This window comes from Hylobates moloch, unplaced genomic scaffold (assembly GCF_009828535.3).
Source record: "Hylobates moloch isolate HMO894 unplaced genomic scaffold, HMol_V3 SCAFFOLD_3, whole genome shotgun sequence".
NCBI lineage: Eukaryota > Metazoa > Chordata > Mammalia > Primates > Hylobatidae > Hylobates > Hylobates moloch.
Window position 1 is genome coordinate 53,985,852 of NW_026652278.1, and position 23,836 is coordinate 54,009,687.

At 38.6% G+C, this 23,836-nt stretch overlaps 1 protein-coding gene across 6 annotated transcripts in view; it reads left to right on the forward strand.

Annotated features, from left to right (window-relative positions):
* Positions 1 to 23,836, forward strand: part of BICC1 (BicC family RNA binding protein 1) — a 327,983-nt gene that overhangs the window by 294,472 nt on the left and 9,675 nt on the right. For 5 of the 6 annotated variants that reach the window (XM_032137753.2, XM_058436259.1, XM_058436260.1 and 2 more), the window contains 10 exons: positions 1,156 to 1,342; positions 3,227 to 3,388; positions 3,882 to 4,078; positions 5,018 to 5,150; positions 5,709 to 5,865; positions 7,896 to 8,061; positions 11,355 to 11,394; positions 11,775 to 11,929; positions 18,387 to 18,543; positions 22,167 to 22,327. In XM_032137753.2, the coding sequence (XP_031993644.1) occupies positions 1,156 to 1,342; positions 3,227 to 3,388; positions 3,882 to 4,078; positions 5,018 to 5,150; positions 5,709 to 5,865; positions 7,896 to 8,061; positions 11,355 to 11,394; positions 11,775 to 11,929; positions 18,387 to 18,543; positions 22,167 to 22,327 (1,515 nt within the window). The remainder of the gene's footprint in view (positions 1 to 1,155; positions 1,343 to 3,226; positions 3,389 to 3,881; positions 4,079 to 5,017; positions 5,151 to 5,708; positions 5,866 to 7,895; positions 8,062 to 11,354; positions 11,395 to 11,774; positions 11,930 to 18,386; positions 18,544 to 22,166; positions 22,328 to 23,836) is intronic. The other variant, XM_058436258.1, reaches the window with a different exon arrangement.

A 23,836-nucleotide genomic window follows, 5' to 3' on the forward strand; every position in this document is an offset into this window, starting at 1 on the left:
ATGGTGTATATATAATATGTATTTTATATAACTTGGTATATGTAAATAATGTGGTAATCGCTGTCCAACTGAAGAAAAATGATCTTGCCTTCTCCAAAAGAAAACTTTAAAGGAAAAGATAGCATTGATTCTAAGTGAACTTGATATAATGAGTTTAAAGTTAGGGAACAGGACATTAATTTTATGTATCATGAAGCTTCATGTGTGACTAATTTGAGTTGACCAGAATCACTGTAGATACCAGGACTAAAAGTTAAAGACAGGAGAGACATTAGAGGGCTTGTGCATATTAAGATGGACAGTCAGAAGAATTCCAGGAGTTCACTAAGAAATGAGCAGAAGTCAGGGAAAAATAGATTGTAAATGAGAACTCCAAAGCCTTGCAGCATCCCAGGGCCATTTAATTATGCCCAGCTGGCCCCCATTCTAACTACTGCTTTAACCGCTTTCTCAGCCACAATTTTTTTTTTTTTTTTTGGTCCATTGAGGGCTTTCCCCTTTGAGTTCACATTTCAAATTTTCTTGATGAGTCCATTGAAGAAGAAAAATGATTTATTATTTAGAATTTTTTTTTTTACCATAAGCTTTGCCATAGATATGTCACCAATGAGGAATAGTCATACCTCAAGGTCTGTTAGCTAACTAGTAAACCATAAATGTCAAACATAAGTGATGATGATTATGCAGTTTATATGTGGTCACAAGTTTGATTTGGTATGTAATGACAAGATGCAAGGGGGAAGCTTTAGTGTAAAGATGAGAGGCTGTAAAAAGGGAACCCAAGTTCCCATCCTCTTGCTGCCCCTTCACAGCCGTGCCACGACCTGGGCTAAGTCCCTTAACTTCACTGAATATGAATAATGATTCCCACCCTATAAGGTTTTGCTGAGAATGGGAACATACATGCAGCTACTATCACAGCTCCTGGAACTCAGAACATGCCCAATAAATGGTAACTAATAATTTAGGGTTTTACCAAAAGGAGTAATCTTAAGCACTAAGTGGTTAGAATTTGCAGATGATTTAAAAGCAGCATTGATATGTCCCTTGAGTGGAATTCTTATTAGCGTATTCATTTTCCACCTCCCTCCCCTCCCCCATTCATTGTAGACTACTTGCATGTCACTTTTTTTCCCCCATTATGTGTTTTCATAGTCTGTGATTGTGAAAAGTGTTGAGCGAAATGCGTTAAATATGTATGAAGCAAGGAAATGTCTCCTCGGACTTGAAAGCAGTGGGGTTACCATAGCAACCAGTCCATCCCCAGCATCCTGCCCTGCCGGCCTGGCATGTCCCAGCCTGGATATCTTAGCTTCAGCAGGCCTTGGACTCACTGGACTAGGTATACAATTTATTATTACAGCGCGTCTCAGTCACTGGGGAAATGCTTATCTGGTTCCCTTTCTTTCTACCATTTGGGTCTACATTTAAAGGCTATTTTTTTTTCCTTTGGGCTCTAAGATCAGGTGAAAAGCCATACAACCTGAATCAATCCATTTTGGGGTTTCTTAATCTCTGTGGGTTTGTTACCCAGATTCTTCCCATGTTTGCATAAATAATCAAGGTCTGACTATTTTATTTTCAGTGGCTGTGTTTGTTCTAAATTAAGAATGCCATTGAGATTGAAGTAAGCATGCTGACTGTAATTTATGTTTGTTCTCTCCTGCATTTGCAATATTGCCATCAGTCCCTAGAGATAAAGATTATCCAGTTTGCTTTTTAAAAAGTAATTGCAAATCTGTATGAGGGGTGTGGAGTGGGGTGAAAATAAGCAGAACCCGCATCTCCAGTGGTTAGGCCTGCCTTACCCAGACACAAAGGAAATCTAGCCAGAGGTCAGACCTGTATTTCTATCTAATGTGAGGAATAGAAAATAGAAGAATGAACAAACGTCATCATCTCAGAGCTTTAGTCAAGAAAGTAGAATGAGCTGCTTAATAGTCATGGTGATATTTATGTCCTCATCTATGGATTGCTATTTCATAGGCTGAAGTTAGTTGCTATATTACAGTTTTGCTAGATTTATTTCTTTCCTGCACGTTTCTCAGCTGCATTTATTTTCCTTAATCAGTATTCCTAGCAAATCATCCTGGATCATTCAGTGTTGATTTGAGACAAAAAAGAATACTCTCAGCAGTCTTTAAAATTTTTTTTCCAATAGCTATTCTTCCAGTCTTTAAAATTTTTTTCCAATAGCTATTCTTGCTTTTAACTTTTAAAAAATTTGATACTCTTATATGATTGATTTTCCAAGTAGCCCGGCCTAGACATCATTAAAGAAAGATTTTTTTTTTTTATCTTGGCCCCTAATCTACCAAAGTTGTTCCTTCCACTGGGACCTGAACAGAGTCATAATAACATAGCAATGACGACTGTGAGTCAGGAAATGCCAATTAGGTAACTTAGCAAGAACCGAGTTCCTCCTGCACTAGAGAGAAAACAAGTGAGCAAAGATTCAGTAACCGAATTTTTAAAATGTTTTCATTGCTATACCTATCCTGTTATATACTTTATGCTTTACATGTATTCCTGGAAACTTGTATACAAATCCACATTTCATTCTAGAACATATTTTAAATGCCCGAAGGAAAATTTCATTATTTAAATCAAGCATTGACTCCTTAGAACAACAACAACAACAAAAAAAAAACAAACAAAAAAAACAATATTTTTTCCTGAAGAAATTTTCATCGTTGAGATGGAGCCCAGAGAAGTCATGTATATGTTTTGAAATACATTTAGGAACTGTTCCGGTAGCCTACCCTATCTGCAGCGGGGACAAATAGATCTATCCTACCACAGGAAAGCATTCCCTAGTCGCTGCTACATGTGAGTAGTTTGAAAAGGGTTTGTTTGTAAGCAGATGACAAATGAGTTATGCAGAAGAATAAAAATGAGTCTCCACTTGAGCAGAATTTTGTTCATCCTGGGTAGCTGACATGAAAGTAAAGCACCTGGTGATGTTCAATGACCCTAACTGCCATCCTGGTCTGGGCACACCTATCTTCCATTTTCTGATAGCAACTCTTTGTGGATAAGCTGCTTCCTCTGTTGGAGCTGTATGATGCAAAACCCATGTGAATATTTGAAAGAAAATCTGTCATCCGTATTTTATATTTAGAAAATATCAGATTATATTGTGCATTCCCAATGGCAATATTGGTGCCATCTTTGTTTTAAAATCTTAAATTTATGTGAATTGACTTTATATATTCATTTGTTGCAGGTCTTTTGGGACCCACCACCTTATCTCTGAACACTTCAACAACCCCAAACTCACTCTTGAATGCTCTTAATAGCTCAGTCAGTCCTTTGCAAAGTCCAAGTTCTGGTACACCCAGCCCCACATTATGGGCACCCCCACTTGCTAATACTTCAAGTGCCACAGGTCAGTATTATTTAAGTGTATTCCAAGATGTGTATTCTTAGGTGTTACCAGTTTTTTAAATAAAATTTATGAATGGCTCAGTTTTCTTAGGGCAAAATTAGGGTTCGAAGCATACTCCATTGAAACAGAAATTCCCTGATATGTAAATTAGTTAAAATGAAGCACAGCAAAGCAGTTTGAGTTTTTCATACAAGTGAAATACCATCTTCAAATGTGATAGGCAGACCTGGTAGTTAGGTTCTAGTTGGAGTAACTTGCTGGTAGTCATCTACATCTGTACAATGAGAGGGTTGGATTAAATATTCTCCATAGTGTTGTCTGATTTTAACACTTTTGTGTTTTTGTAGTAAATAGTACCTCTGTTTACAGAGGTGTCAAAATCGAATTCTTTTCTGAACTTGCAGCAACAAAAATGATATTTTTATTGTTAATAAAAATAATAGTTGAATCTGAGTTTCTTCCTAATATCTGTCATCATAAAATGTTGTTGTAGGTTTTTCTGCTATACCACACCTTATGATTCCATCTACTGCCCAAGGCACATTGACCAATATTTTGTTGTCTGGAGTGCCCACCTATGGGCACACGGCTCCATCTCCCCCTCCTGGCTTGACTCCTGTTGATGTCCATATCAACAGTATGCAGACCGAAGGCAAAAAAATCTCTGCTGCTTTAAATGGACATGCACAGGTAATGGCTTTCTGCTAGAATGTGTGTGTGATCTCTAATGTTTGTAAGAGACAAACCCCTGGTAAAGTTAAAACATGCTGGAATGTGTGTGTGTGATCTCTGCTGTTTGTAAGAGATAAACCCCTGGTAAAGTTACAACATGTTTAAATTGTCACCTAAAATGAATTTTATTTATTTTTTTCAACTTTTATTTTAGGTTTAGGGGGCACATATTCAGGTTTGTTACATGGGGAAATTGCATATTTAACTGATCTTGAGTTAATTTTTATATACGGTGAAAGGTAGGGATCTGGTTTCGTTCTTCTGTATATGGCTAGCCAGTTTTCCCAGCGCCAGTTACTGAACATGGATTCCTTTCCCTATTGCTTGTTATTGTCAACTCTGTTGAAGATCATATGGTTGTAGATGTGCAGCTTTATTTCTGGATTCTCTATTCTGTTCCCTTGGTCTATATGTCTATTATTTTTATGCCAGTACCATGCTGTTTGGTTTCTGCAGCCTCATAGTATAGTTTGAAGTCAGGTAGTATGATACCTCTAGTTTTATTCTTTTTGCTTAAGATTGCTTTGGCTATTTGGGCTCTTGTTTGGTTCCATCTGAGTTTTAGAATAGTTTTTTCTATTTCTGGGAAAAATTATGTTTGTAGTGTGATAGGAATAGCATTGAATCTGTATATTAATTCGGGCAATATGGCCAGTTTAATGATATTGATTCTCCTGATCCCTGAGAATGGGATGTTTTTCCATTTGTTTGTGTCACATACAATTTCTTCCAGCAGTGTTTTGTAGTTCTCCTTGTAGATATATTTCATCTCCTTAGTTAGAAGTATTCCAGGGTGGTTTTCTTTTTTGTGGCTGTTATAAATGGGATTGTGTTCTTGATTTGACTCTCTGTAAAATTGTGACCGTATTTATATGTTATTTTCTATTATTATTTTAGTCTCCAAATATAAAATATGGTGCAATATCCACTTCATCACTTGGAGAAAAAGTGCTAAGTGCAAATCACGGGGATCCATCCATCCAGACAAGTGGGTCTGAGCAGACATCTCCCAAATCAAGCCCCACTGAAGGTCGGGAACTATATCCTTCTGAAATTTATTTTGGTTGTTATTTGGAAAAAGGAGGTTGTAGAGAGTCTATGCAGTGATTTTTGAGTTGGTTTTGCTAAACAGCTATGATTCATCCTACCTCAATTATGTGGAAAGACAACATCCTGAATAAAATTTCAAAGAGCATGGTGAAAGATTAACTGAAAAGCACTTTCCACAGAAAGAATCATTTCCCCATTACATTGTAAGTTCCTGAATTAAAGTGAAGGTAATTGTGTAGCAGAAAAGCATCAACTTACTAAATGTTACATATATAGTTCCCCCAAGTAGAGTATCTTTTTATAACCTTTTTACCACCTCCCCACCAAATCTTTAAAATATATGCGGGTCTTCTCTTCAAATTGAGTTTTTGTGACAACCTGAACTTGTTAAGGTGTTTCTTTGCAGATGGAAGAGGTCTCTGTCAGGTTAATCATGTCTCCATAGAGTAGGGTTCTGATTTGTTTCCATTGCAGATAATTGTCAACTGGAAGGTGCTGTTGTTTAGGTGTTTCACTTGTTTTTCCTTCTCCTCTGCAGGTTGTAATGATGCTTTTGTTGAAGTAGGCATGCCTCGAAGTCCTTCCCATTCTGGGAATGCTGGTGACTTGAAACAGATGTTGTGTCCCTCCAAGGTTTCCTGTGCCAAAAGGCAGACAGTGGAACTATTGCAAGGCACGAAAAACTCACACTTACAGTATGTATTTTAATCTTAAAAGAGCCCTTGATGTTTTGAAATGATATATATTTGTTCTCAACTCTATAGTTAGTACTCTTTGATTCAAGTCATGTTTGATCTCATCCATGGGTGTTTTCATTTTATCCTTTTTTAAAAAAAAATATTAAGGAATAATATCTGATAATTTTCACCCTTCTCTGTCTTCTCTGTAGTCCCTTCCCCATTTAATGAATTGATTTATATCTGTGTCCTCTAAACCATCTGTTATTACTCTGAAACTGTAGCATTCTCTCTGCTCTTCAGTAATCAGCAGGGCCACTTTTATTCTCTGATTTTTGCTGTTAGAAATGTTCCCACTGTGAATTCTCCTTCGTTTGGCTTTGAATTTCTTTCTTACTGTGGCTCTCTTTTTTCCCAAGGTAGTTAATTGCAAACTTTTAAATAAATGCTTGACATTATCATGACTTTGTTTATTCCAAATCACTTTGGTTATAAATACATAAGTTGTATTAAATATTAAATATAAGTCTTCCTTACCATAGCACAGTTAAAGTGTATCGTCCTTACTGTTTTTTTTTTCCTCCATGAGTTTTGGGCAGTTTCCACAGTGTAAGGTTTTGTTCCCACCTATTCCGTCCACCTGATTTCCTCTGCTATCTTATTAGTTCCTGGTATACCCTTCTAGAGTGTCTTTGTGCAAAGATTAGCATACATGGTTTTATTTCCTCCCATTCTTACTAAAATCCATTTTCCTTTATGAACTCTTTGGTCAATCATTATTACCCACCGTTGTCCAATTCTCCTTTATCTGTGTTTTTCTTTACATGGCACTATTACCCCAAATTAACGTTCTTATTATAGACTAAAGAAACAGTTTTACTTCCTTGAAACTGTTGAAGCATCTAAAATAGATACCTATTCTTGTCATCACTGAGTATGTCCCGAACCTTCTCATCATCATCTTCTGGCTTAAGCTGCAGCCTCCAGAAAGATCTCCCTGCCTCCAGTCTTTTATTAGCTTGATCTATCCTTTATTTTGCTCCAGCAATTTACTTTCAAAAACAGGTCTAATCTTGTCACACTCTGGCTTCAAATCCACCAATGGTCTGTGTTGCCTGCTTCCTTTGCTTTACTTATGCTCTTCCCTCTGAGTTGCTGTTTTCCTGGCCTTTGGCACCAGACAACTTGCAGATGCTCTTAAGTTCCCAGTTCAAATGTCCTTTCTGTAGCCTCTGTCAACTTTTGTCAAGCGAAGTTCATTGTCCCTCTTTTTGTATTCCCAAAATACTTTTCTAAATTCCTCTAAATTCCCTTGGCACAGCAACTGAATAGTTGAACAAATAAAATCATGAATGAATAAACAAACCAGTTCTTGATTGATATTGCAATCCCTATTTTGAGTCTAAGGTGCAGTTAGATTTGAACTTGAGGTGCATACATTCTGTACATATCATGTGTTGTAATTCACATATTTGCTGCTCATTGTAAGAAGCACTTTTATGCTCTGCCTGTCCCCCTCAACAGACTTTGAAGAATATTTCTTATCTGCTACATTTATTTGTTACCATCATATACATATTTCATACACATGAATTGGATCATCTACATGCCTTCAAATTGACTGGATCTCTGTTTAGACTTTGCATGGATGAATCATTGATGTCTCCTTGATGTATAAAAATTAGAAATCTCATCTGTACATCTATTCCATCTATATCATATGCAGTATACCATATATACTATATATACTGTGTTTGAATGTGCATCATGAAATAGTTTCAAGTTTTAGCCCTACAGTCAGAGTGCCCAATTTCAAATTCCATCTCTACCATTCACATTAGAGGTATGACCTTGGACAGTGTACTTCCCTCATCCACAAAGTGGGGATAACAATAGTACCTGTGTCATAGCATTGTTGTGAGGATTAAATGAGAGACTGTGTAAATAGCTGATGATGGTAAACAGGCATAGTAAATGTGGCATGTAGGAAACATTCAGTACATTTGTATATATAGTGGAGTGTTAAATTCCACACTCTTATTTCACAGCAGCACTGACAGGTTGCTCTCAGACCCTGAACTGAGTGCTACTGAAAGCCCTTTGGCTGACAAGAAGGCTCCAGGGAGTGAGCGCGCTGCAGAGAGGGCAGCAGCTGCCCAGCAAAACTCCGAAAGGGCCCATCTTGCTCCACGGTCATCATATGTCAACATGCAGGTAATGGTAATAAAATAGGAAAGCCATTCAAATGTCACGTGTTTAGGTTCTGGTATGGAGAATTCAGTGAGTGTTTAGTAGTAGTGCAGAAATTAGGTTTTCCTTCTGTGCTACATTCAAAATGAAATTTAAATATATATGTAGCAGTTAGCTTGCTATAAACATTAAAAATGAAAAGCAGTATTTAGCTTAAGTGAGAATTCTTTAAAATATATTAAAAATGGTGCAGGATGGTCTGTGTCACTGTCTTATGCAAACAACATTATTCATGTGTTACTTAAAAAATTTTTAGATGAGTTTGCGGGACTGCATTTCTAAGTATTATTGCTTCATGACATAGTCTTGGATAAATAGATATACTATTTTCTATGTAATGAAGATGATAAATGTGTTTGGTGCCATTTAAAGATAGTTATGAGAATAACGAATGTGGAGTGTTCTTTGAAAGTAGATGATGAATATTATTGATGGTTATGTTGGTTCACAGATTTTTTATGATTATAAAAACAACTTCCTTTAAATAATTTTTATGATTAAACAGCTTCCTCAATAGGAACTTCCTGTGTATCCATTTTCAAACTATTAGGCTAATTACTCAGAATAGACTATTGACCATGAAAATGCAGAAATTATAGATGACAATATGAAAGATAAGGATTTGTGCTTTGTGCTTTTAGAGATGCCTATAAACATTTGATGTCAGACCAGAATTGCTGAGTAGACTTACCTGTTTTATCTTTCACCACCAACAAAGAGGAAGAACGTTCCACAAAATCCTAGAAAAAGAAAAGCTTTCATAGATGTGTCGAAGAAATTAATTCATGGAGCCAAACTATATTACTTTAATTCCAGTGCAATCTGCAGTTTAGTCCTCCTTCTCTGTTTTTTTAATCTTTTGCATTGGAACATTTTCCTAAGTTTTTCGATGAAATTTCTTTTAAATAAAAGGCATGGCCTTTATAATGTGTCAGTGTTTAAAAAAGATATTTAAGTCTGAGCACGGTGGCTCACGCCTATATTCTCAGCACTTTCGGAGGCCAAGGCAGGTGAATTGCTTGAGTCCTGGAGTTTGAGACCAGCCTGGACAACGTGGCAAAACCCCATCTCTACAGAATAATTCTAAAAAATTAGCAGGGCATGGTGGCAGCTACTTGGAGGCTGAGGTGGGAGGATCACCTGAGCCTGGGAGGCAGAGGTTGCTGTGAGCCAAGATTGCACTACTGCACTCTAGCCTGGGAGACAGAGCGAGACCCTGTCTCAAAAATTAAAAATAAATAAAATAAAAAAGACATTTATTATATTTTCTCTGGTGGATGTATTTTCAGTTAATATGAATTACAATTTATTTAACAAATATCAAATCCCCTTTATAATCTTTTAATGGTTTTTGTCTTGTGGTTCTTGTCACCTTTTCCATCAGATTTATACCTGCAGTGAACCAGTTTCTTGCTTCTTTCTTTTAGGATGGATGAGCATGTTCTTAATGTTTGAGTTTCAGTCTAACTAGATGTATTTATGTTGTTAGTGAACAGTTGACTCTTAAAATCACTAAGAAATCAATGATAATATTCACTGAGCATTGACAGGGAGAAAGATTGAAAACTTGGCCTGATTTCCTTGGCTGAAAATGATCTCTATCTCCTGATTGCTCTTGGAGTGCTGTATCCCCAGCTCTCTTTTTATGCTTATTTCAGTTTCTAATTTATTTTATAGTTATTTCTCTTTCCTAACCCTCCTAAGACTGCAAATCAGCCAGGCACAGTTGCTCACACCTGTAATCGCAGAACTTTGGGAAGCCAGGGTGGGCAGATCACCTGAGGTCAGGAGTTCGAGACCAGCCTGGCCAACATGGTGAAACCCTGTCACTACTAAAAATACAAAAATTAGCCCGGCATGGTGGTGGGTGCCTGTAGTCTCAGCTACTTGGGAGGCCGAGATAGAAGCCGAGAGGTGGAGGTTGCAGTGACCTGAGATTGCACCACTGCACTCCAGCCTGGGCAACAGAGCGAGACTCTGTGTAAAAAAAAAAACAAAAAAACTGCAAGTCATCGAGGCTGTAGCTTATTTTTGATTCGTTGTTGTATTCTTCCACAAAGCTGAGCATAGTCTCTTTAACCAGTAGGCCCTCAATGAATATTTGTTGAACAAGTAAATTTAGGTTCTCCGTATACCTTGCCTTTAGGCATTAATAATTAAAAATTGATTTTAACTCCCAATGCCATTTTAGTCCTAGGATTTAAAAACTTCATCAAAAATATTATCTAAAAATCTGACTTTCCTGATACATGGCTGTGTTTTTAGTTACCACATGTCCTTGTTTGTCTGGGACAGCCCCTATTTACTTTTATTATCCTGGCCTAATTGCTATTCACAGCACATTTCACCTTCAGAAATGTCCCGTTTCAGACCATAGATTATATAAGTACCTTATATATGATGGTGTAGTGTTTCTGGTTAAAGAGCTCTTTCCAATTGGCCTTTGGTCCTTCTGGTAGGCCTTTGAGACATGCTTAGATCAAGTCTTAGCTAGTTCCTAAATTGGGGAGTTGATAACACTCAGAAGAGACTTGAAATGTAGCTGTATCTACACTACTTTCTTCAAAATGATCTATCTTGGTCCTCACATAGACTTGACTACATCGTAGTTACTCATTCAGTTTTAGTGGAATGAATCAATGGTGCTATCCTAGCCCTGTGCAAGAAACAGTAACTAGGTTTAATTTTATGGCATTGCTTAATGTCATTATAAATTAAAGTTAGACATCTGCCATTTATCTCACTTCAAACGCAAAGACTATGCCAGTTAGGTTAAATAATTTCTTAAGTTATCTTGACATCATACCACTTCAGGCCACGCTTATCTAAATGAAGAGGAGATTTTTGAGACCCTAAGGGGGCCAATAGATACACGACAGCATTTTGGAAATGTATTCTTTCAAAACCCACATTATTATTAGTAGGCTGTTCACTATACTCTAGCAGACATTGGCTCTGGTGTGCTAGGTATTTATGGTAAATGAGATTTTTTTTTCTTTTTTTAAGGAAAAATTCTAGCTCTTAAAGTCAACCTTAAAGTCAGAAGTGGTAATTTATTATTACTAATTAATTAGTGTTGGAAGCATGTTTAAACTTACAGATATACCTTGGATTTCTGTGGCATTATTGTGCAAAGCTTGATGTATGTCTCAGGCAGATTCGTGGAACACAGTCAAAACCTTTGTTCTCTAACCATGGAGTATTGGCATGACATTTGGAGAGACTGTCAATAAAGGTATTTTCTGTTTCATTTTCAGGCATTTGACTATGAACAGAAGAAGCTATTAGCCACCAAAGGTATGTAATACACTAATAACTTACACTTGACTATATTTTAGTACACTCACAAATGTTTTTTGAGTACTCATGATGAATTGAGAACTTGAAAACTCATAAAAAGAAACCTAGAATATTTGGGTTCAAGTTGCATAAATTCTGTTGAATGTATTTTGTTGAATGGTTTAGCATTAGACAAATTAAGAAATCATTTAGCATTTTTCATTTATCATTACTTTGGATAAAATGTTTCATTAAGATATTTTTAGGCATTTTGTGCTAAGAAATAACATTCAGTGATAATTGCTTCACATATATCAAAGAAATGACACTTATCATCAGTATTTTATTTAAGAAATGCATTAAACATACCAAGCATTGGTTTTATTTTGTTTCCAAAGCTATGTTAAAGAAACCAGTGGTGACGGAGGTCAGAACACCCACAAATACCTGGAGTGGCCTGGGTTTTTCTAAATCCATGCCAGCTGAAACTATCAAGGAGTTGAGAAGGGCCAATCATGTGTCCTATAAGCCCACAATGACAACCACTTATGAGGTTTGTAGAGTCATGTCCTACTCATTCTTCCTGTCTGTTCTCTCAGCAAAAGAGGACAGTCCTTCCCCTGCCCTCATTCTTTATGTACATAAGGGAAAATGATTAGTGGTGACTTGTTTTTATTTCTATTCTGGTAAACACAGTTATAAAACTGATGCACTTTTGTATATTATGATCTTTTATCTGTATTCTCTCAAAGTTGTTGATCAGCTCTTAAAGAGATGTAAATTTGGATGTGAGTTTTTGTTGAGGGTGGGATGTGTCATAAATGATAAGCGTAGGGCTAAGATTAAGCAAAAGGCAGATGTAATATTCCATAAAAATGTATAAAGAGTCCTTTTATCCAAGGGTTTCACTAGCAAGGTCACCATAGGAGGAAAAGGCAAATATTCAACAAAAATAGGTTTTCAGATATGAGTTAAAAATTCAGTGTGCTCAGATGTGCCAAGAACACAGCAAGAAGTATCTCAAACAAGTGCTCCAAAATTTTTATGTTTCCCAGATGTTCGCTGCCCTGCTCGGGGTGAGACTGAGAAGCTGGCATTCCTACCATATGGAAGGGATGTAGAGTTCCATACTCCACAGCCAGGCTACACGCGATTCACCAAGCAGGCCTTTTCTATTTCAAAGTATCAGATTTTGGCTCTAAGCCTTTGGGGGGGGGGGTGGGGCTAGAGAGAGCGTGCACACATACACAATGCTGGGAGACTGTACAAACCCAAACATGGATGAAAATGATTAATCCAAGAGTCCCAGTGTTCAACCAGAGAGAGCACTGTAGGCCAAAAAACAAATACTGGTTAAGGGTTTCAAAATTGTTAGTCTAATAACTAGCATTTGTAGATTGACCTTTCTCCACCTATTTTCTTTGTAATAAATTAGGCTATTGATGAAACACAAAAGCAAACATGCTGCTTTTTTCTGTCTGTTCTGAGTAAGTGATAAAGAAAATACTATTGAAATATTAAAGAAAGAGTCTCCTGTGAATTTCATTGTCAGAGTTAGAGTAGCAACCTGGCAGGCTGTATTTTAAAGATTGAAGTTACCTTCAGCAGCAGAATGCAGGAACCATTATGAAAAATGTTGAGGCTCCAGGAGGTACACTCTTCTTTCTTCCATTATAACACAGAGAGAAAATAAACATCTCCTTTTGTTAGCAGAGACCATAAACTGCTGTGCTCATTCTTAGAGTTTCACCTGATGCACGATATGGCTATTCCTTTCAGTCCATCCTTGCTTTTGACAGAGTGAAGTGTGCCAGGTTGTTGACTGTGTTCCTGTAGTTTCAAAGATGAAGTATTTACTTCAGAAATGTGCATTCAGTTCTGCTAAGACCAACAGTAGGACAACTTGAAAATGATGTTCATTTTGGTAATGGAGTGGTCAAGTGCAGGGTTCTGATAACCACCTCTGACCAGATGTATAGCTTTGGTGAGTGACTTCACTCATCTGAGCTGTGTCTCATTCAGGTTGTGCTGAGAAGGGCATTGGAGAGGGCATCCAGTGCTTAGCATGATGTGTTGTCGGTTCTTAGTGATATTTAAAAAAATATTTATTTATTTATTTTGACATGGAGTCTCGCTCAGCCACCCTAAGCTGGAGTGCAGTGGCACGATCTTGGCTCATGGCAACCACCATCTCCTGGGTTCAGGCAATTCTCCCATCTCAGCCTCCCGAGTAGCTGGGATTATAGGCACCCGCCATCATGCCCGGCTGATTTTTGTATTTTAGTAGAGACAGAGTTTCACCACGTTGACCAGGCTGGTCTTGTACTCCTGACCTCAGGTGATCCGCCCACCTCGACCTCCCAAAGTGCTAGGATTACAGGCGTGAGCCACCGCGCCCGGCCTAGTGATATTTTAAAATATTTTACTTTATTATTATTATGAGTCTCACTCTGTCACACAGGCTGGAATGCAGTGACACGATCTCGCCTCACTGCAACCTGTGCCTCCCAGGTTCAAGTGTTTCTCTTGCCTCAGCCTCCTAAGTAGATGGGATTACAGGCATGCACCACAACGCCCAGCTAAGTTTTGTATTTTTTTTTTTTCTTTTTTAGCAGACCCAGGGTTTCACCATGTTGGCCAGGCTGGTCTCAAACTCCTGGGCTCAAGCAATCCATCTGCCTCAGCCTCCCAAAGTGCTGGGATTACAGGAGTGAGCTACCACACCTGGCCAGTTCTTACTGATACTGAGTGGCTGTTACTATTTCCGGTGGAGGACTTATTTTATCCTGAAGAAAACCAAGGGCTTGCTGAAAGATGAGATTATGTTTATGAATGCTCATTAGTGGAAGTATTTCTGCACACTCAGCCTAGTTACGCTTTTTTATATTCAAAGGAATATCTTAGGGTGTTATGTGAACACATAAGAATTTAAGGTAATAGTAGTAATTATCTTAAATCACATTCATTTAGTTCATCCACAATTTTATTCAATCCCCACAAACTCCTAGTAAGGAAAGAGGGGCCCAGAATGGCTAAGTGTCTTACTCAAGGTTGCTTATACTCCTCTTCCTAATGATTTAACCCAAGAGAGTCCATAGCAAAGGGTGGTATGTAATTGATCTAGAGCCATGTTGCATAGTTTTATGAACATAAGAATCACTCGGAGGCTTAATAATCCAGACTTTTCTCCTAGGATCTCACTCAAAAGGTAGGGAGTGAGAAAGAGGTATCTATTTGTGTTTTCAGCAAGAACCTAGTATAAATGTGATGCACGTGTTCCACAGGAAACACTGCCATGAAGGGATGTAACCCTATGGGGATAAGGGCAGGAATAGGCATAGGAGCCCAAAAGGCTCTTCTGCTCCAGCACTTGCCCAAGGACAGGTAGATCACAGATCACTTTCTGTGGGCAGAAATGTGCAGGGCCCTCTCTTCCTATGGCTTTTCTTACTTTGGCTATCTTGGCTAGCCTGCCTCATCATCCTGGCTGGTGTTTAGCAGCCCATTCACATTGAAATTTGGGAGGGAGGGTGGGTGAGACCTGCTGGATTCCATCATGGACATTAACCATGTAATCTGCTTTTCTTCACTGCCTCTTTAAGTGCTACTAATGGAAAGATATGATCAAGTTTTTTTTTTCTTTTTTCTGAATGGTGTTCTAGATTTTCCCTGGTATATAAGTTAGACTTGGGCTTTTCCTCATGTATCCCAAATTCTTTGAAATGTAAGAAAGGGCCCCTCACATAGCATGGTCTGATTTTCTGCAGCAGTGGTTGTGTATGTCTTTTCCTTTATTCTTCCATAGCTCAGAAGGATCAGAAATAGGGCATCCAGCGAGTATTGCCTCTATAGATTAGGAAGAGGGGAAGGGCCTGGGGAAAAGTAGAGAGGGAGATTTTTATTAAAATAGAGACCACATCTTTGCTTATGGCACTAATATTTTTAAATTGGAGAGTAGCTAAAAACACCTTCCTTTTTATTATTTTTTCCTTTTTCAAAAGAAAAATAAAGGCAAATGAACAAGGAGAATGCTGATCTATAAAAAGAGCAAGCATGTTTGACCAATAGGTCCTGACGGGTGAGGGCTGCTCACTCAGTGTGCCGGGGACCAAATGTTTCCTGCTGTAGCAACTTTGCTTGAGGCAAGAATCTGATACTTCAAACTCTGTATTCAATATTATTGAGAAGCTCGGCTTGAGCAATTTTTTCCAGTTTTAGGGCAGCTTTGAGAAATTAATCTACTTCAAAGAGATCCCTTAGATAAGAAGCAGGCACTTTCAAGCTTTTTTTGTTTTCTCCAAGATTCTAAAATATGACCCTGTCCCCTTATATTATATTGGGATACCAAAAGTCAAACAAAAGGCTGCTTTGACCTGCAGTAACTGTGTCACATCAACAAAGCTACAAAGAGGTTTGGGATTTTCTTTCCCTTTTTGCCACCCATCTCTTAGAAGCATGAGTAATGGTCACATATTCTCAGAGCAAATAAAAACCTGCATTGAGAATCAAAGGTGGTTTTCAACTTCCCTAGCACTGATAGTAACAAGGTTGTCTAATTATTTTAAATCTTACAAATCTAGGAGTAGAAATATTAAAGATATTTTATCAAAGATATACAAATAATAAAGATACTTTCATTGGAAATGCCAGTTTTTGGTCTCAGAAAACTTCATTTCCCTATACCCATTGCCAGAAGTTAGTGAAGGTATCCCATCGTTGTAGGGAAAGGAGTCCTTGAGATTAATTCAATAATTCCACAAATACTAAGCACCTTATGTGTTCCAGACACAATTTTATACACTGGTAATACAGTGTTTGAATACAAGGTTCTTGTTTTTGCTGATGGAGCTTTCTTGTGGGTAGAGGGAAATATAAAACAAACAAGAAGTCATTAGGTAACAAGAGTCTCTGTTACATATGAAACAGAACCACTGTAGATTGGGTAGTCATAAAGCAGACCTTATGAGCAAATGACATTCAAGCTAAAACCTAGATGCCAAGAAAAGGCCATGAAGATCTGGGGAAAGAGTAGTAGGCCAAGGGAACAACTGGCAGGATCATCCCGGAGTCAGAACCAGCCGGTGAGTTCCTGAAGCCGAGGTGGGTAGGGTTGGGGAGCATCAGCATCAGAGAAGAGATTGGAGAAAGGCAGAGGCTGGATTATGGAGCCTGTCAGTTTATGGTAAGGCACAGTGGAAATACATCACAGGACTTTACACAGAGGCATATTTGTTTTAATTTGCATTTTAAGAAATCAGTCTTGTTGCTTCATGGTAAATGGATCGTAGGGGGATAAGCAGCAAGAGTAGAATTAAAATGGCCCTTAGGGAGGCAGTTGGGACATTGTGGAGGTGGATAGAAGTGGGCAGACTTGGGGTATGTTTAGAGATGACACCATGAACTTGCTGAAGGATTGGCTGTGTTGAGGGAAGGAGGAACCAAGGATGACCCTTAGACTTTTGGCTGGAGCAGCTGGGTGAGTAGTAGAGTCACTAGCTGGGGTATAGGAATTCTGAAAGAATAAGTTTGAGGGTAGCTGATGGGGATGGGTAACAACAACTTGGTTTCAAGCACACTGAGTTTAAGATGCCTGTCAGACAGGAAAATGGCAGTGTCAGACTGGCACCTCTGATTCTAAATTATTTTCTTTCTTTCTTTTTTTTTTTTTTTTGAGACAGAGTCTCACTCTGTCGCCCAGGCTGAAGTGCAGTGGCGCGATCTCGCTCATTGCAACCTCTGCCTCCTGGGTTCAAACAATTCTCCTGCCTCAGCCTCCTAAGTAGCTGGGATTACAGGCACACACCACCACACCCAGTTAATTTTTGTATTTTTAGTAGATATGGGGTTTCACCATGTTGGTCAGGCTGGTCTTGAACTCCTGACCTCAGGTGATTCACCCACCTCGGCCTCCCAAAGTGCTGGAATTACAGGTGTGAGCCACCGCACCCGGCCTATGATTCTAAACTTCAACAGAGAAATCAAATCTGGAGTTAGAAATTTAGGAATCACTACTGTCATTGCTTTTTGAAAGGACTTGAGATTACTTAACAAGAAAGTAGACAGAGGGAAGAGAAGAGATCCTAGGACCAGGTACAGGGTAATCTGACATTTTAGAATGTAAAATAGGAAGATCCTCCAAAGGACACAGTGAGGTAGGTGGAAAACCTGGGGCCTGGGGTGTCAGGATGCCCTAAAGAAAGAAATTTTTAAAGGAGGGCATAGTGAGCTGTCTTTATGCCATTGCAAGATTGAATTAAGTAAGTTTATTGAAGTGAACAGTAAAGGATTCTCTTGGAATTACCTAATGACCATAATACTTTGAAAATCAGAGAATCTTGACTTTAATACTCTAGGTAATACCAAGTAGGGTGTCTATAATATAGTGATTAAATAAATGAAAGGATGAATAAATGCAAGTTCAGTGCAAATTTTAAATTATTTTTGTTTTTATTGTGGAGAATTTAAAAAGATAAATTACTCCAGGTATGTAATTTGTTAGAGAGATTGTATCCTTGTTTGTTTAGGGGAGGATGACACAGGGGAAATGACAGCTCCCCTTCCAACCTCAGGCTCTATTAGCATTTTGAGAAGCCAGCTTTGCCACATCACCATTTCTCTTACTTGTGTGATACAAGGCAGAGAATCTTTGCTCTACCAGGTGGAAGATTTGCTTTGTGGTCTCCAAAATTGGAAGGAGTCTCAGCATCCCCTCTTCCAAATTTTATAGAAGGTATTATTTATACCGGGGGCTCTCAGAACTCTCCCTCAGAATCTACTCCCCATAATGAAAGAAAAAGACTTCACTGTGCAAACTACCAAGTGTCCTTAGTGCCGCAGGGCAAAGGCTGTAGACAGGTTCCACAGCCTTCCCGAGAGTCAGCACTCATGAGTAACTGCGGTGGTTGGCAAGAGAAGTAAACGGCAGTGGTGTAATGTGGATTCGTTTCTCCTCCAACCCTGAAAAACCCACCTGATTAAACATTTCCTTATCCGGCTTTGTCTGTTTACAGGGCTCATCGATGTCCCTTTCACGGTCCAACAGTCGCGAGCACTTGGGAAGTGGAAGCGAATCTGATAACTGGAGAGACCGAAATGGAATCGGACCTGGAAGTCATAGTGAATTTGCAGCTTCTATTGGCAGCCCTAAACGTAAACAAAACAAATCAAGTGAGCTTTGTGTTTTATGCACACTTTTAGGTATCCCCAGATTAGAATGTGTTTATTTGGGTTGGAGTATCCCTGTGGCCTCTCTGACTTCAAGTGCTTGGTGTAATTCACATGCCATCTTCTCTGTGAAGCCGTTCTCGTTTCTCCCAGTGAAGCAGGCCACCTGGTTCTCTCCTCTCACTCCATTTTGTGCATGCTTTCATGCTAGCACTTGCCATACCGAAGGGCAATTATTTATCTACCTGTCTGTATCTCCTTGTGAAATTTGTGCTCCACAAACCACAGACTGTATTTGTTCATTTTCTAAACATTTATGAAGTGTCCACGTCAAGTATTCTGTTATGCTCTGCCTTATTGGATATTTCTTCCCAAATGCCTAGCAGACTGTCTGACACCTAGTAGGTAGGTGCTCAGTAAAAGTTTGTGAAATGAATGCATGAGTGGGTAATGTACATACATGCATCCAGGTGGTGACAAAAAGACAAGGACATAGAAAGTGGTTGAGACCAGGCATGGCAGCTCTCGCCTGTAATCCCAGCACTTTGGGAGGCGAAGGTGAGATGATAGCTTGAGCCCAGGGGTTTGAGACCAGTCTGGGCAACATAGTGAGATTTCATCTCTACTAAAAAAAAAAAAAAAAAAAGGCTGGGTGTGGTGGTATGCATGCGCCTGTAGTCTTAGCCTACGTGGGAGACTGAGGTGGGAGGATCGCTTAAGCCCAGGAGTTTGAGGCTGCAGTGAGCTGTAATTGAACCACTGCACTACAGCCTGGGTGACAGAGCAAGACCCTGTCTCAAAAAAAAAAAAAAAAAAGTGGTTGAGAAAAATGTGATTGAATTAGCATCTTAGACCATTGAAGAAAGACTGTCCAGCGGGTGGCTACTAAAGGTGAATAACAGGGTTTGATTTTGTAAATAGACAAGATGTTGCTGAATTAGCATAAACAGGAAAAAAATTAACTTATTACAGCATGGGGGTTCTGGCTTTTAGCAAATCTGGCTGAGACTCAGCATGAGCCCATTGTTTTATCTACAACAGCACCCATACTTCTGGGCTGTATAAACAGATGAGAGCTGACATTGTCATCACAAGATAGGCCCCAGTGCCTTTTTTCAGGGTTTTTGACAAATTTGGAATCCTGAAACATGTAGAATATTTGAAGACTTCTTGAAGCTAGGCAATCTAGATGAGCATGGTAGACGCTCAGTAACAGTCAGTTTTTACGTTACTATCAATCATGTCAGCTGTGTTGTCAGGAGTCTCAGATTTGAAAGGAGTAATCAGGTTGTTGGCCAAGTCTAAATAAGAAAGCACGGTCAACTATTTCATTCCTAAATACACTGTCAATAGTAGCCTGGAGACTTCCCATTAGTTACCGGCTGGACGCTCCACCACTGACAGTATGATCAAGATGAGAGTCAGGCTGGTGCCAGGCACAGATGGAGGGGTGTAAATGATGTCCAGTCTCTAGCCCAAGATACATTCATTTGGTGCTTCTCCTTTTCTGTCTTTATCTCCTTTCCCTTCATTTAACATTGGATAATTAAATTGACTGTACTACTCAGTTGAATAGAAGTTCAAGATTAAGATGGAGGATACATTAATAAAAAGGAATGATTAATGAAGCACAGTTATTTGGGTTTTGTCACTTTTTTTAGGGCATAGGGAGTTTAAGAGAGACTATAGAAACTACAAGTAGTTAAGACCAAAAAAGAAAAATTAAGTAAAAGTAAGTTATAGGCTACTTTGAACATTTATCACTATGAACATTTCATTTTCAAATATTTGTTTTTATGATTTTTAATAATTTATTTAACTCAACATATGTTAAGATTCCTTTTAAATATGCAATCAATATAAAAATTATTTGAGATAGCTGACATTCTTTCTTAGGTTGTACAAAGTCTTTAAAATCCGCAGTGTATTGTGTACTGACAGAGCATTTTCATTCCCACTAGGCTCATTTCAGGTGCTCAATAGCCATGTGTGGCCAATGGCTACTGTATTGAGCAGCATAGTTTTAAATAATTTCTCTTAACACCCTTGTCCAGGTCACCAATGTTTCCATTTTCCCTGGGCATCCCTATTTATACCAGTTGCTGCAGCACAATTCTCAGTAACTCTTTTACTCTCGAAAAAAAAAGTAAATGTATCATTTGGACCATAAATTATATGGGCAGCCTTTTAGCCACTTTGATGTTGTCACATCCCACATCTGGTGGTCACTCACCCCATTTTGCTTATCGCAGTCCACTTTGTGGCTTTGTGTCACCTTTGACCCGGTACCTCAATAGTCACTCCTCAAACTGTTTTTATGACTTTGGGGCCTCTGCTTCACCTTTAAATGGTGGAGTGTCTCAGAACTCAGTATCTTGGGGTTTGGTTTTGGGTCCTTTCTCTACACATTCACCCCAAGAGATAAACAGCTATCCTTAAGAGAAAAACCTTATCAGGAAATGCCTTCCACTTGAGAATCATAAAGGACATCTCAATTGGGAGATGAAAACAACCGGAGAAAGTAATCAATGACACCCAAAACAGTGCAGAACAAGATTCCTAGATTTGGCAGATGCATGGATCCCCAGAGTAGACTAGATGGATCTGATTGGCTTTGGTCAGTGTCGTCCTCCCTCACCTCTTTGGGGATCTCTCCTGAAGCCACATCTTTGGTGTAAGAGGACAGATTTCCCACACAGGCAAGAGCTCATTATTGGTCTGGGAGGTGGAATGCCTGCACTCCACTAAAATCTCCAAGGCTGTGTGTGTGTGTGTGTGTGTGTGTGTGTGTGTGTGTGTGTGTGTGTTGTGTGTGTGTGTGTGTGTGTGTGTGTGTGTGTGTGTGTGTGTGTATGTGTGAGACTTACTTGGCTTGGTTCAATAGTCCATCACCAGCACTTGCTTGTCACTGGGTCTGAGAGCCACAGACAGTTTGTTGAAACCTTTGCCCACCAAATCAGTTGCAGAACCAAGGAAAAGTTCAGCATTGCTATCTTAAAAGTTTTCCCCGAGACAGATTTATTTTTGTCCTAAATTAAATCCAGGAACCCCAGCATCATTCTTATCACTTCATACATTACTGTTAATCTTGGAAGTGTGCTGTTTTGTGACCTTGCTACCCAATTATATTTTTTAGGGAGCAGGATTCATGTGTTGCAATATCATACAATTCCTTTGACCAAAGAAAAGCACAGGTGTAGATACAGAGAGCCACCCTGCCATCCAACGGAGCCTGGACTTGTAATAACTTTCCATACCTTTATTTTGTCCCAGGGATCCTCTTTACAGCTCCTCATTTAATTCACATCCAATCAATTATAAACAACAAATGCTTCTGACTACTCAGGGAGAATATGATGAATGATTATTAACTACAGAGGCACTGTTGCTGAATTTCTGCCTCCCAAGTGTAACCTTTTAAATGGCAAGAGCCTCCCTGAAAGCAATAACCAGCATTTCCTTAATGAAAAGCCAATATTTCAGTAAAGGATTGTTGTATTTCTACAGCTACTGCCCTATTCAGCTGAACAATGAAAGTTGAAATATTTAGGTGATTAAAACTTTTAATTAAACCATGTTCTCTCTGGGCATTTACACTTCAAGCCTGTCTCTCATTTGCCTTTCAGCGGAACACTATCTCAGCAGTAGCAATTACATGGACTGCATTTCCTCGCTGACAGGAAGCAATGGCTGTAACCTCAATAGCTCTTTCAAAGGCTCTGACCTCCCTGAGCTCTTCAGCAAACTGGGCCTGGGCAAATACACAGATGTCTTCCAGCAACAAGAGGTCAGTCATTATTTATTTTCCCAAGTATCTTTGTTTTGATTGTGTGTATGATGACTTCGAGAATGAAATCACTTACTGACCTATGAGTATGCTTTCACTGAGTATTTATTCAAGTCTCATAGCTTGTTCTTGCTACTAAGAAAAATGTCATCTCGTTTCTTATTTAGTGCAGCTAGTAAACACAGGATAGCAGAAATAGAGAAAATCATACTTGCAGAAAAATGTACAATAGCTATGTAACAGTTTTAGCAATAAAACCCAGTCGATATATAGATTCCTAGGAATTTTTGTAGTCACAGCTCCCTTAAGGGCAGCAACAAGTCTGTATTTAACATGATTTCATTTTGAATCTGTTGTTGTCTTTATTTGTGGCACTTAAAAGTAAATAACAGCATCTGAAATATCTCTGGCTATTTTTGACTCATCCTGGTCATACTGAAGTCTGTTCTCACAGAATATATGTTTTTTTCAACATGTTAATTTATTAATTAACTTATTGTTTGGGTTTTACCTGAACTGGGACAGAACTGAGATGTCTACTCAACAATCACGACCATGGATTTTGGTCAAACTGATTAGCTGTATCCTATTATGTACTGGCACAAAGAAAAGAGGCCCCAGGCATGATTCTTCCTAACAGTGCTCTCATATTACTCGGGCACAGCTAACTCAAAGTGTCAGAAAATTAAAATGGTTTTATACATTTGTGTCTTTTTCAAATCAAGACATGGTCCATGTTTGGTGCTAGTTGGCTTAATTTTATGTTAGAGAACATCTGATTTAGTCAGTAATTTCTAGGCACGTGTCAGTTAATAAAGAATCTATGGTTTTTACTAGGCACTTTGTATCATAAATTCAGTGTACTGCCCATGGTCCAATAAATTATTACGTTTAAATGCTGAGCGTTTTTGTTTTTTACACTGAAAGGGCAATTGTTGTGTGTATTAAATTTCAGGGTATTGAGGTTTTTTTTCTGTTTCCCCTACATCTGAGTTAGTGTTCATTTAACCAAGAATTTTTTAAGCTGAATAAACCTTTCATAATCAGTGCATTAAAGAATATATCTCTTTATTTTGTCTTGCTGGTTAGATGATGGTAGCTGGAAGCAGAAGAATTTTAATGTGTCCAGGCACAGAAGGTCAAAAAGCAAGAGATTGAATGTTAATTCAGTGATATTCTGGGTTTGTTTTCATCTATGTTTCCTATTTGAAGAAGCATAGAAATTGTAGCTATTTCTGATTCCAATTACTCCAAGAAGGAAAAAAAAACATGAAAGTATAAAGCCAGAGGGACTTAATTTAATATTTCATTAACTACAGCAGGGGTCAGCAAACTGTGGTCTGCAGGCCCGCTGCCTAATTTTGTAAAGTTTTATTGGAACACAGCCACATTCATTTGTTTACATATTGTCTATGGCTTCCTTCCAGCTATAACAGCAAAGTAAAGTAACTGCAACACTGACATTATGGCCCACAAAGCCTAAAATATTTACCATCTGGTCCTTTAAGA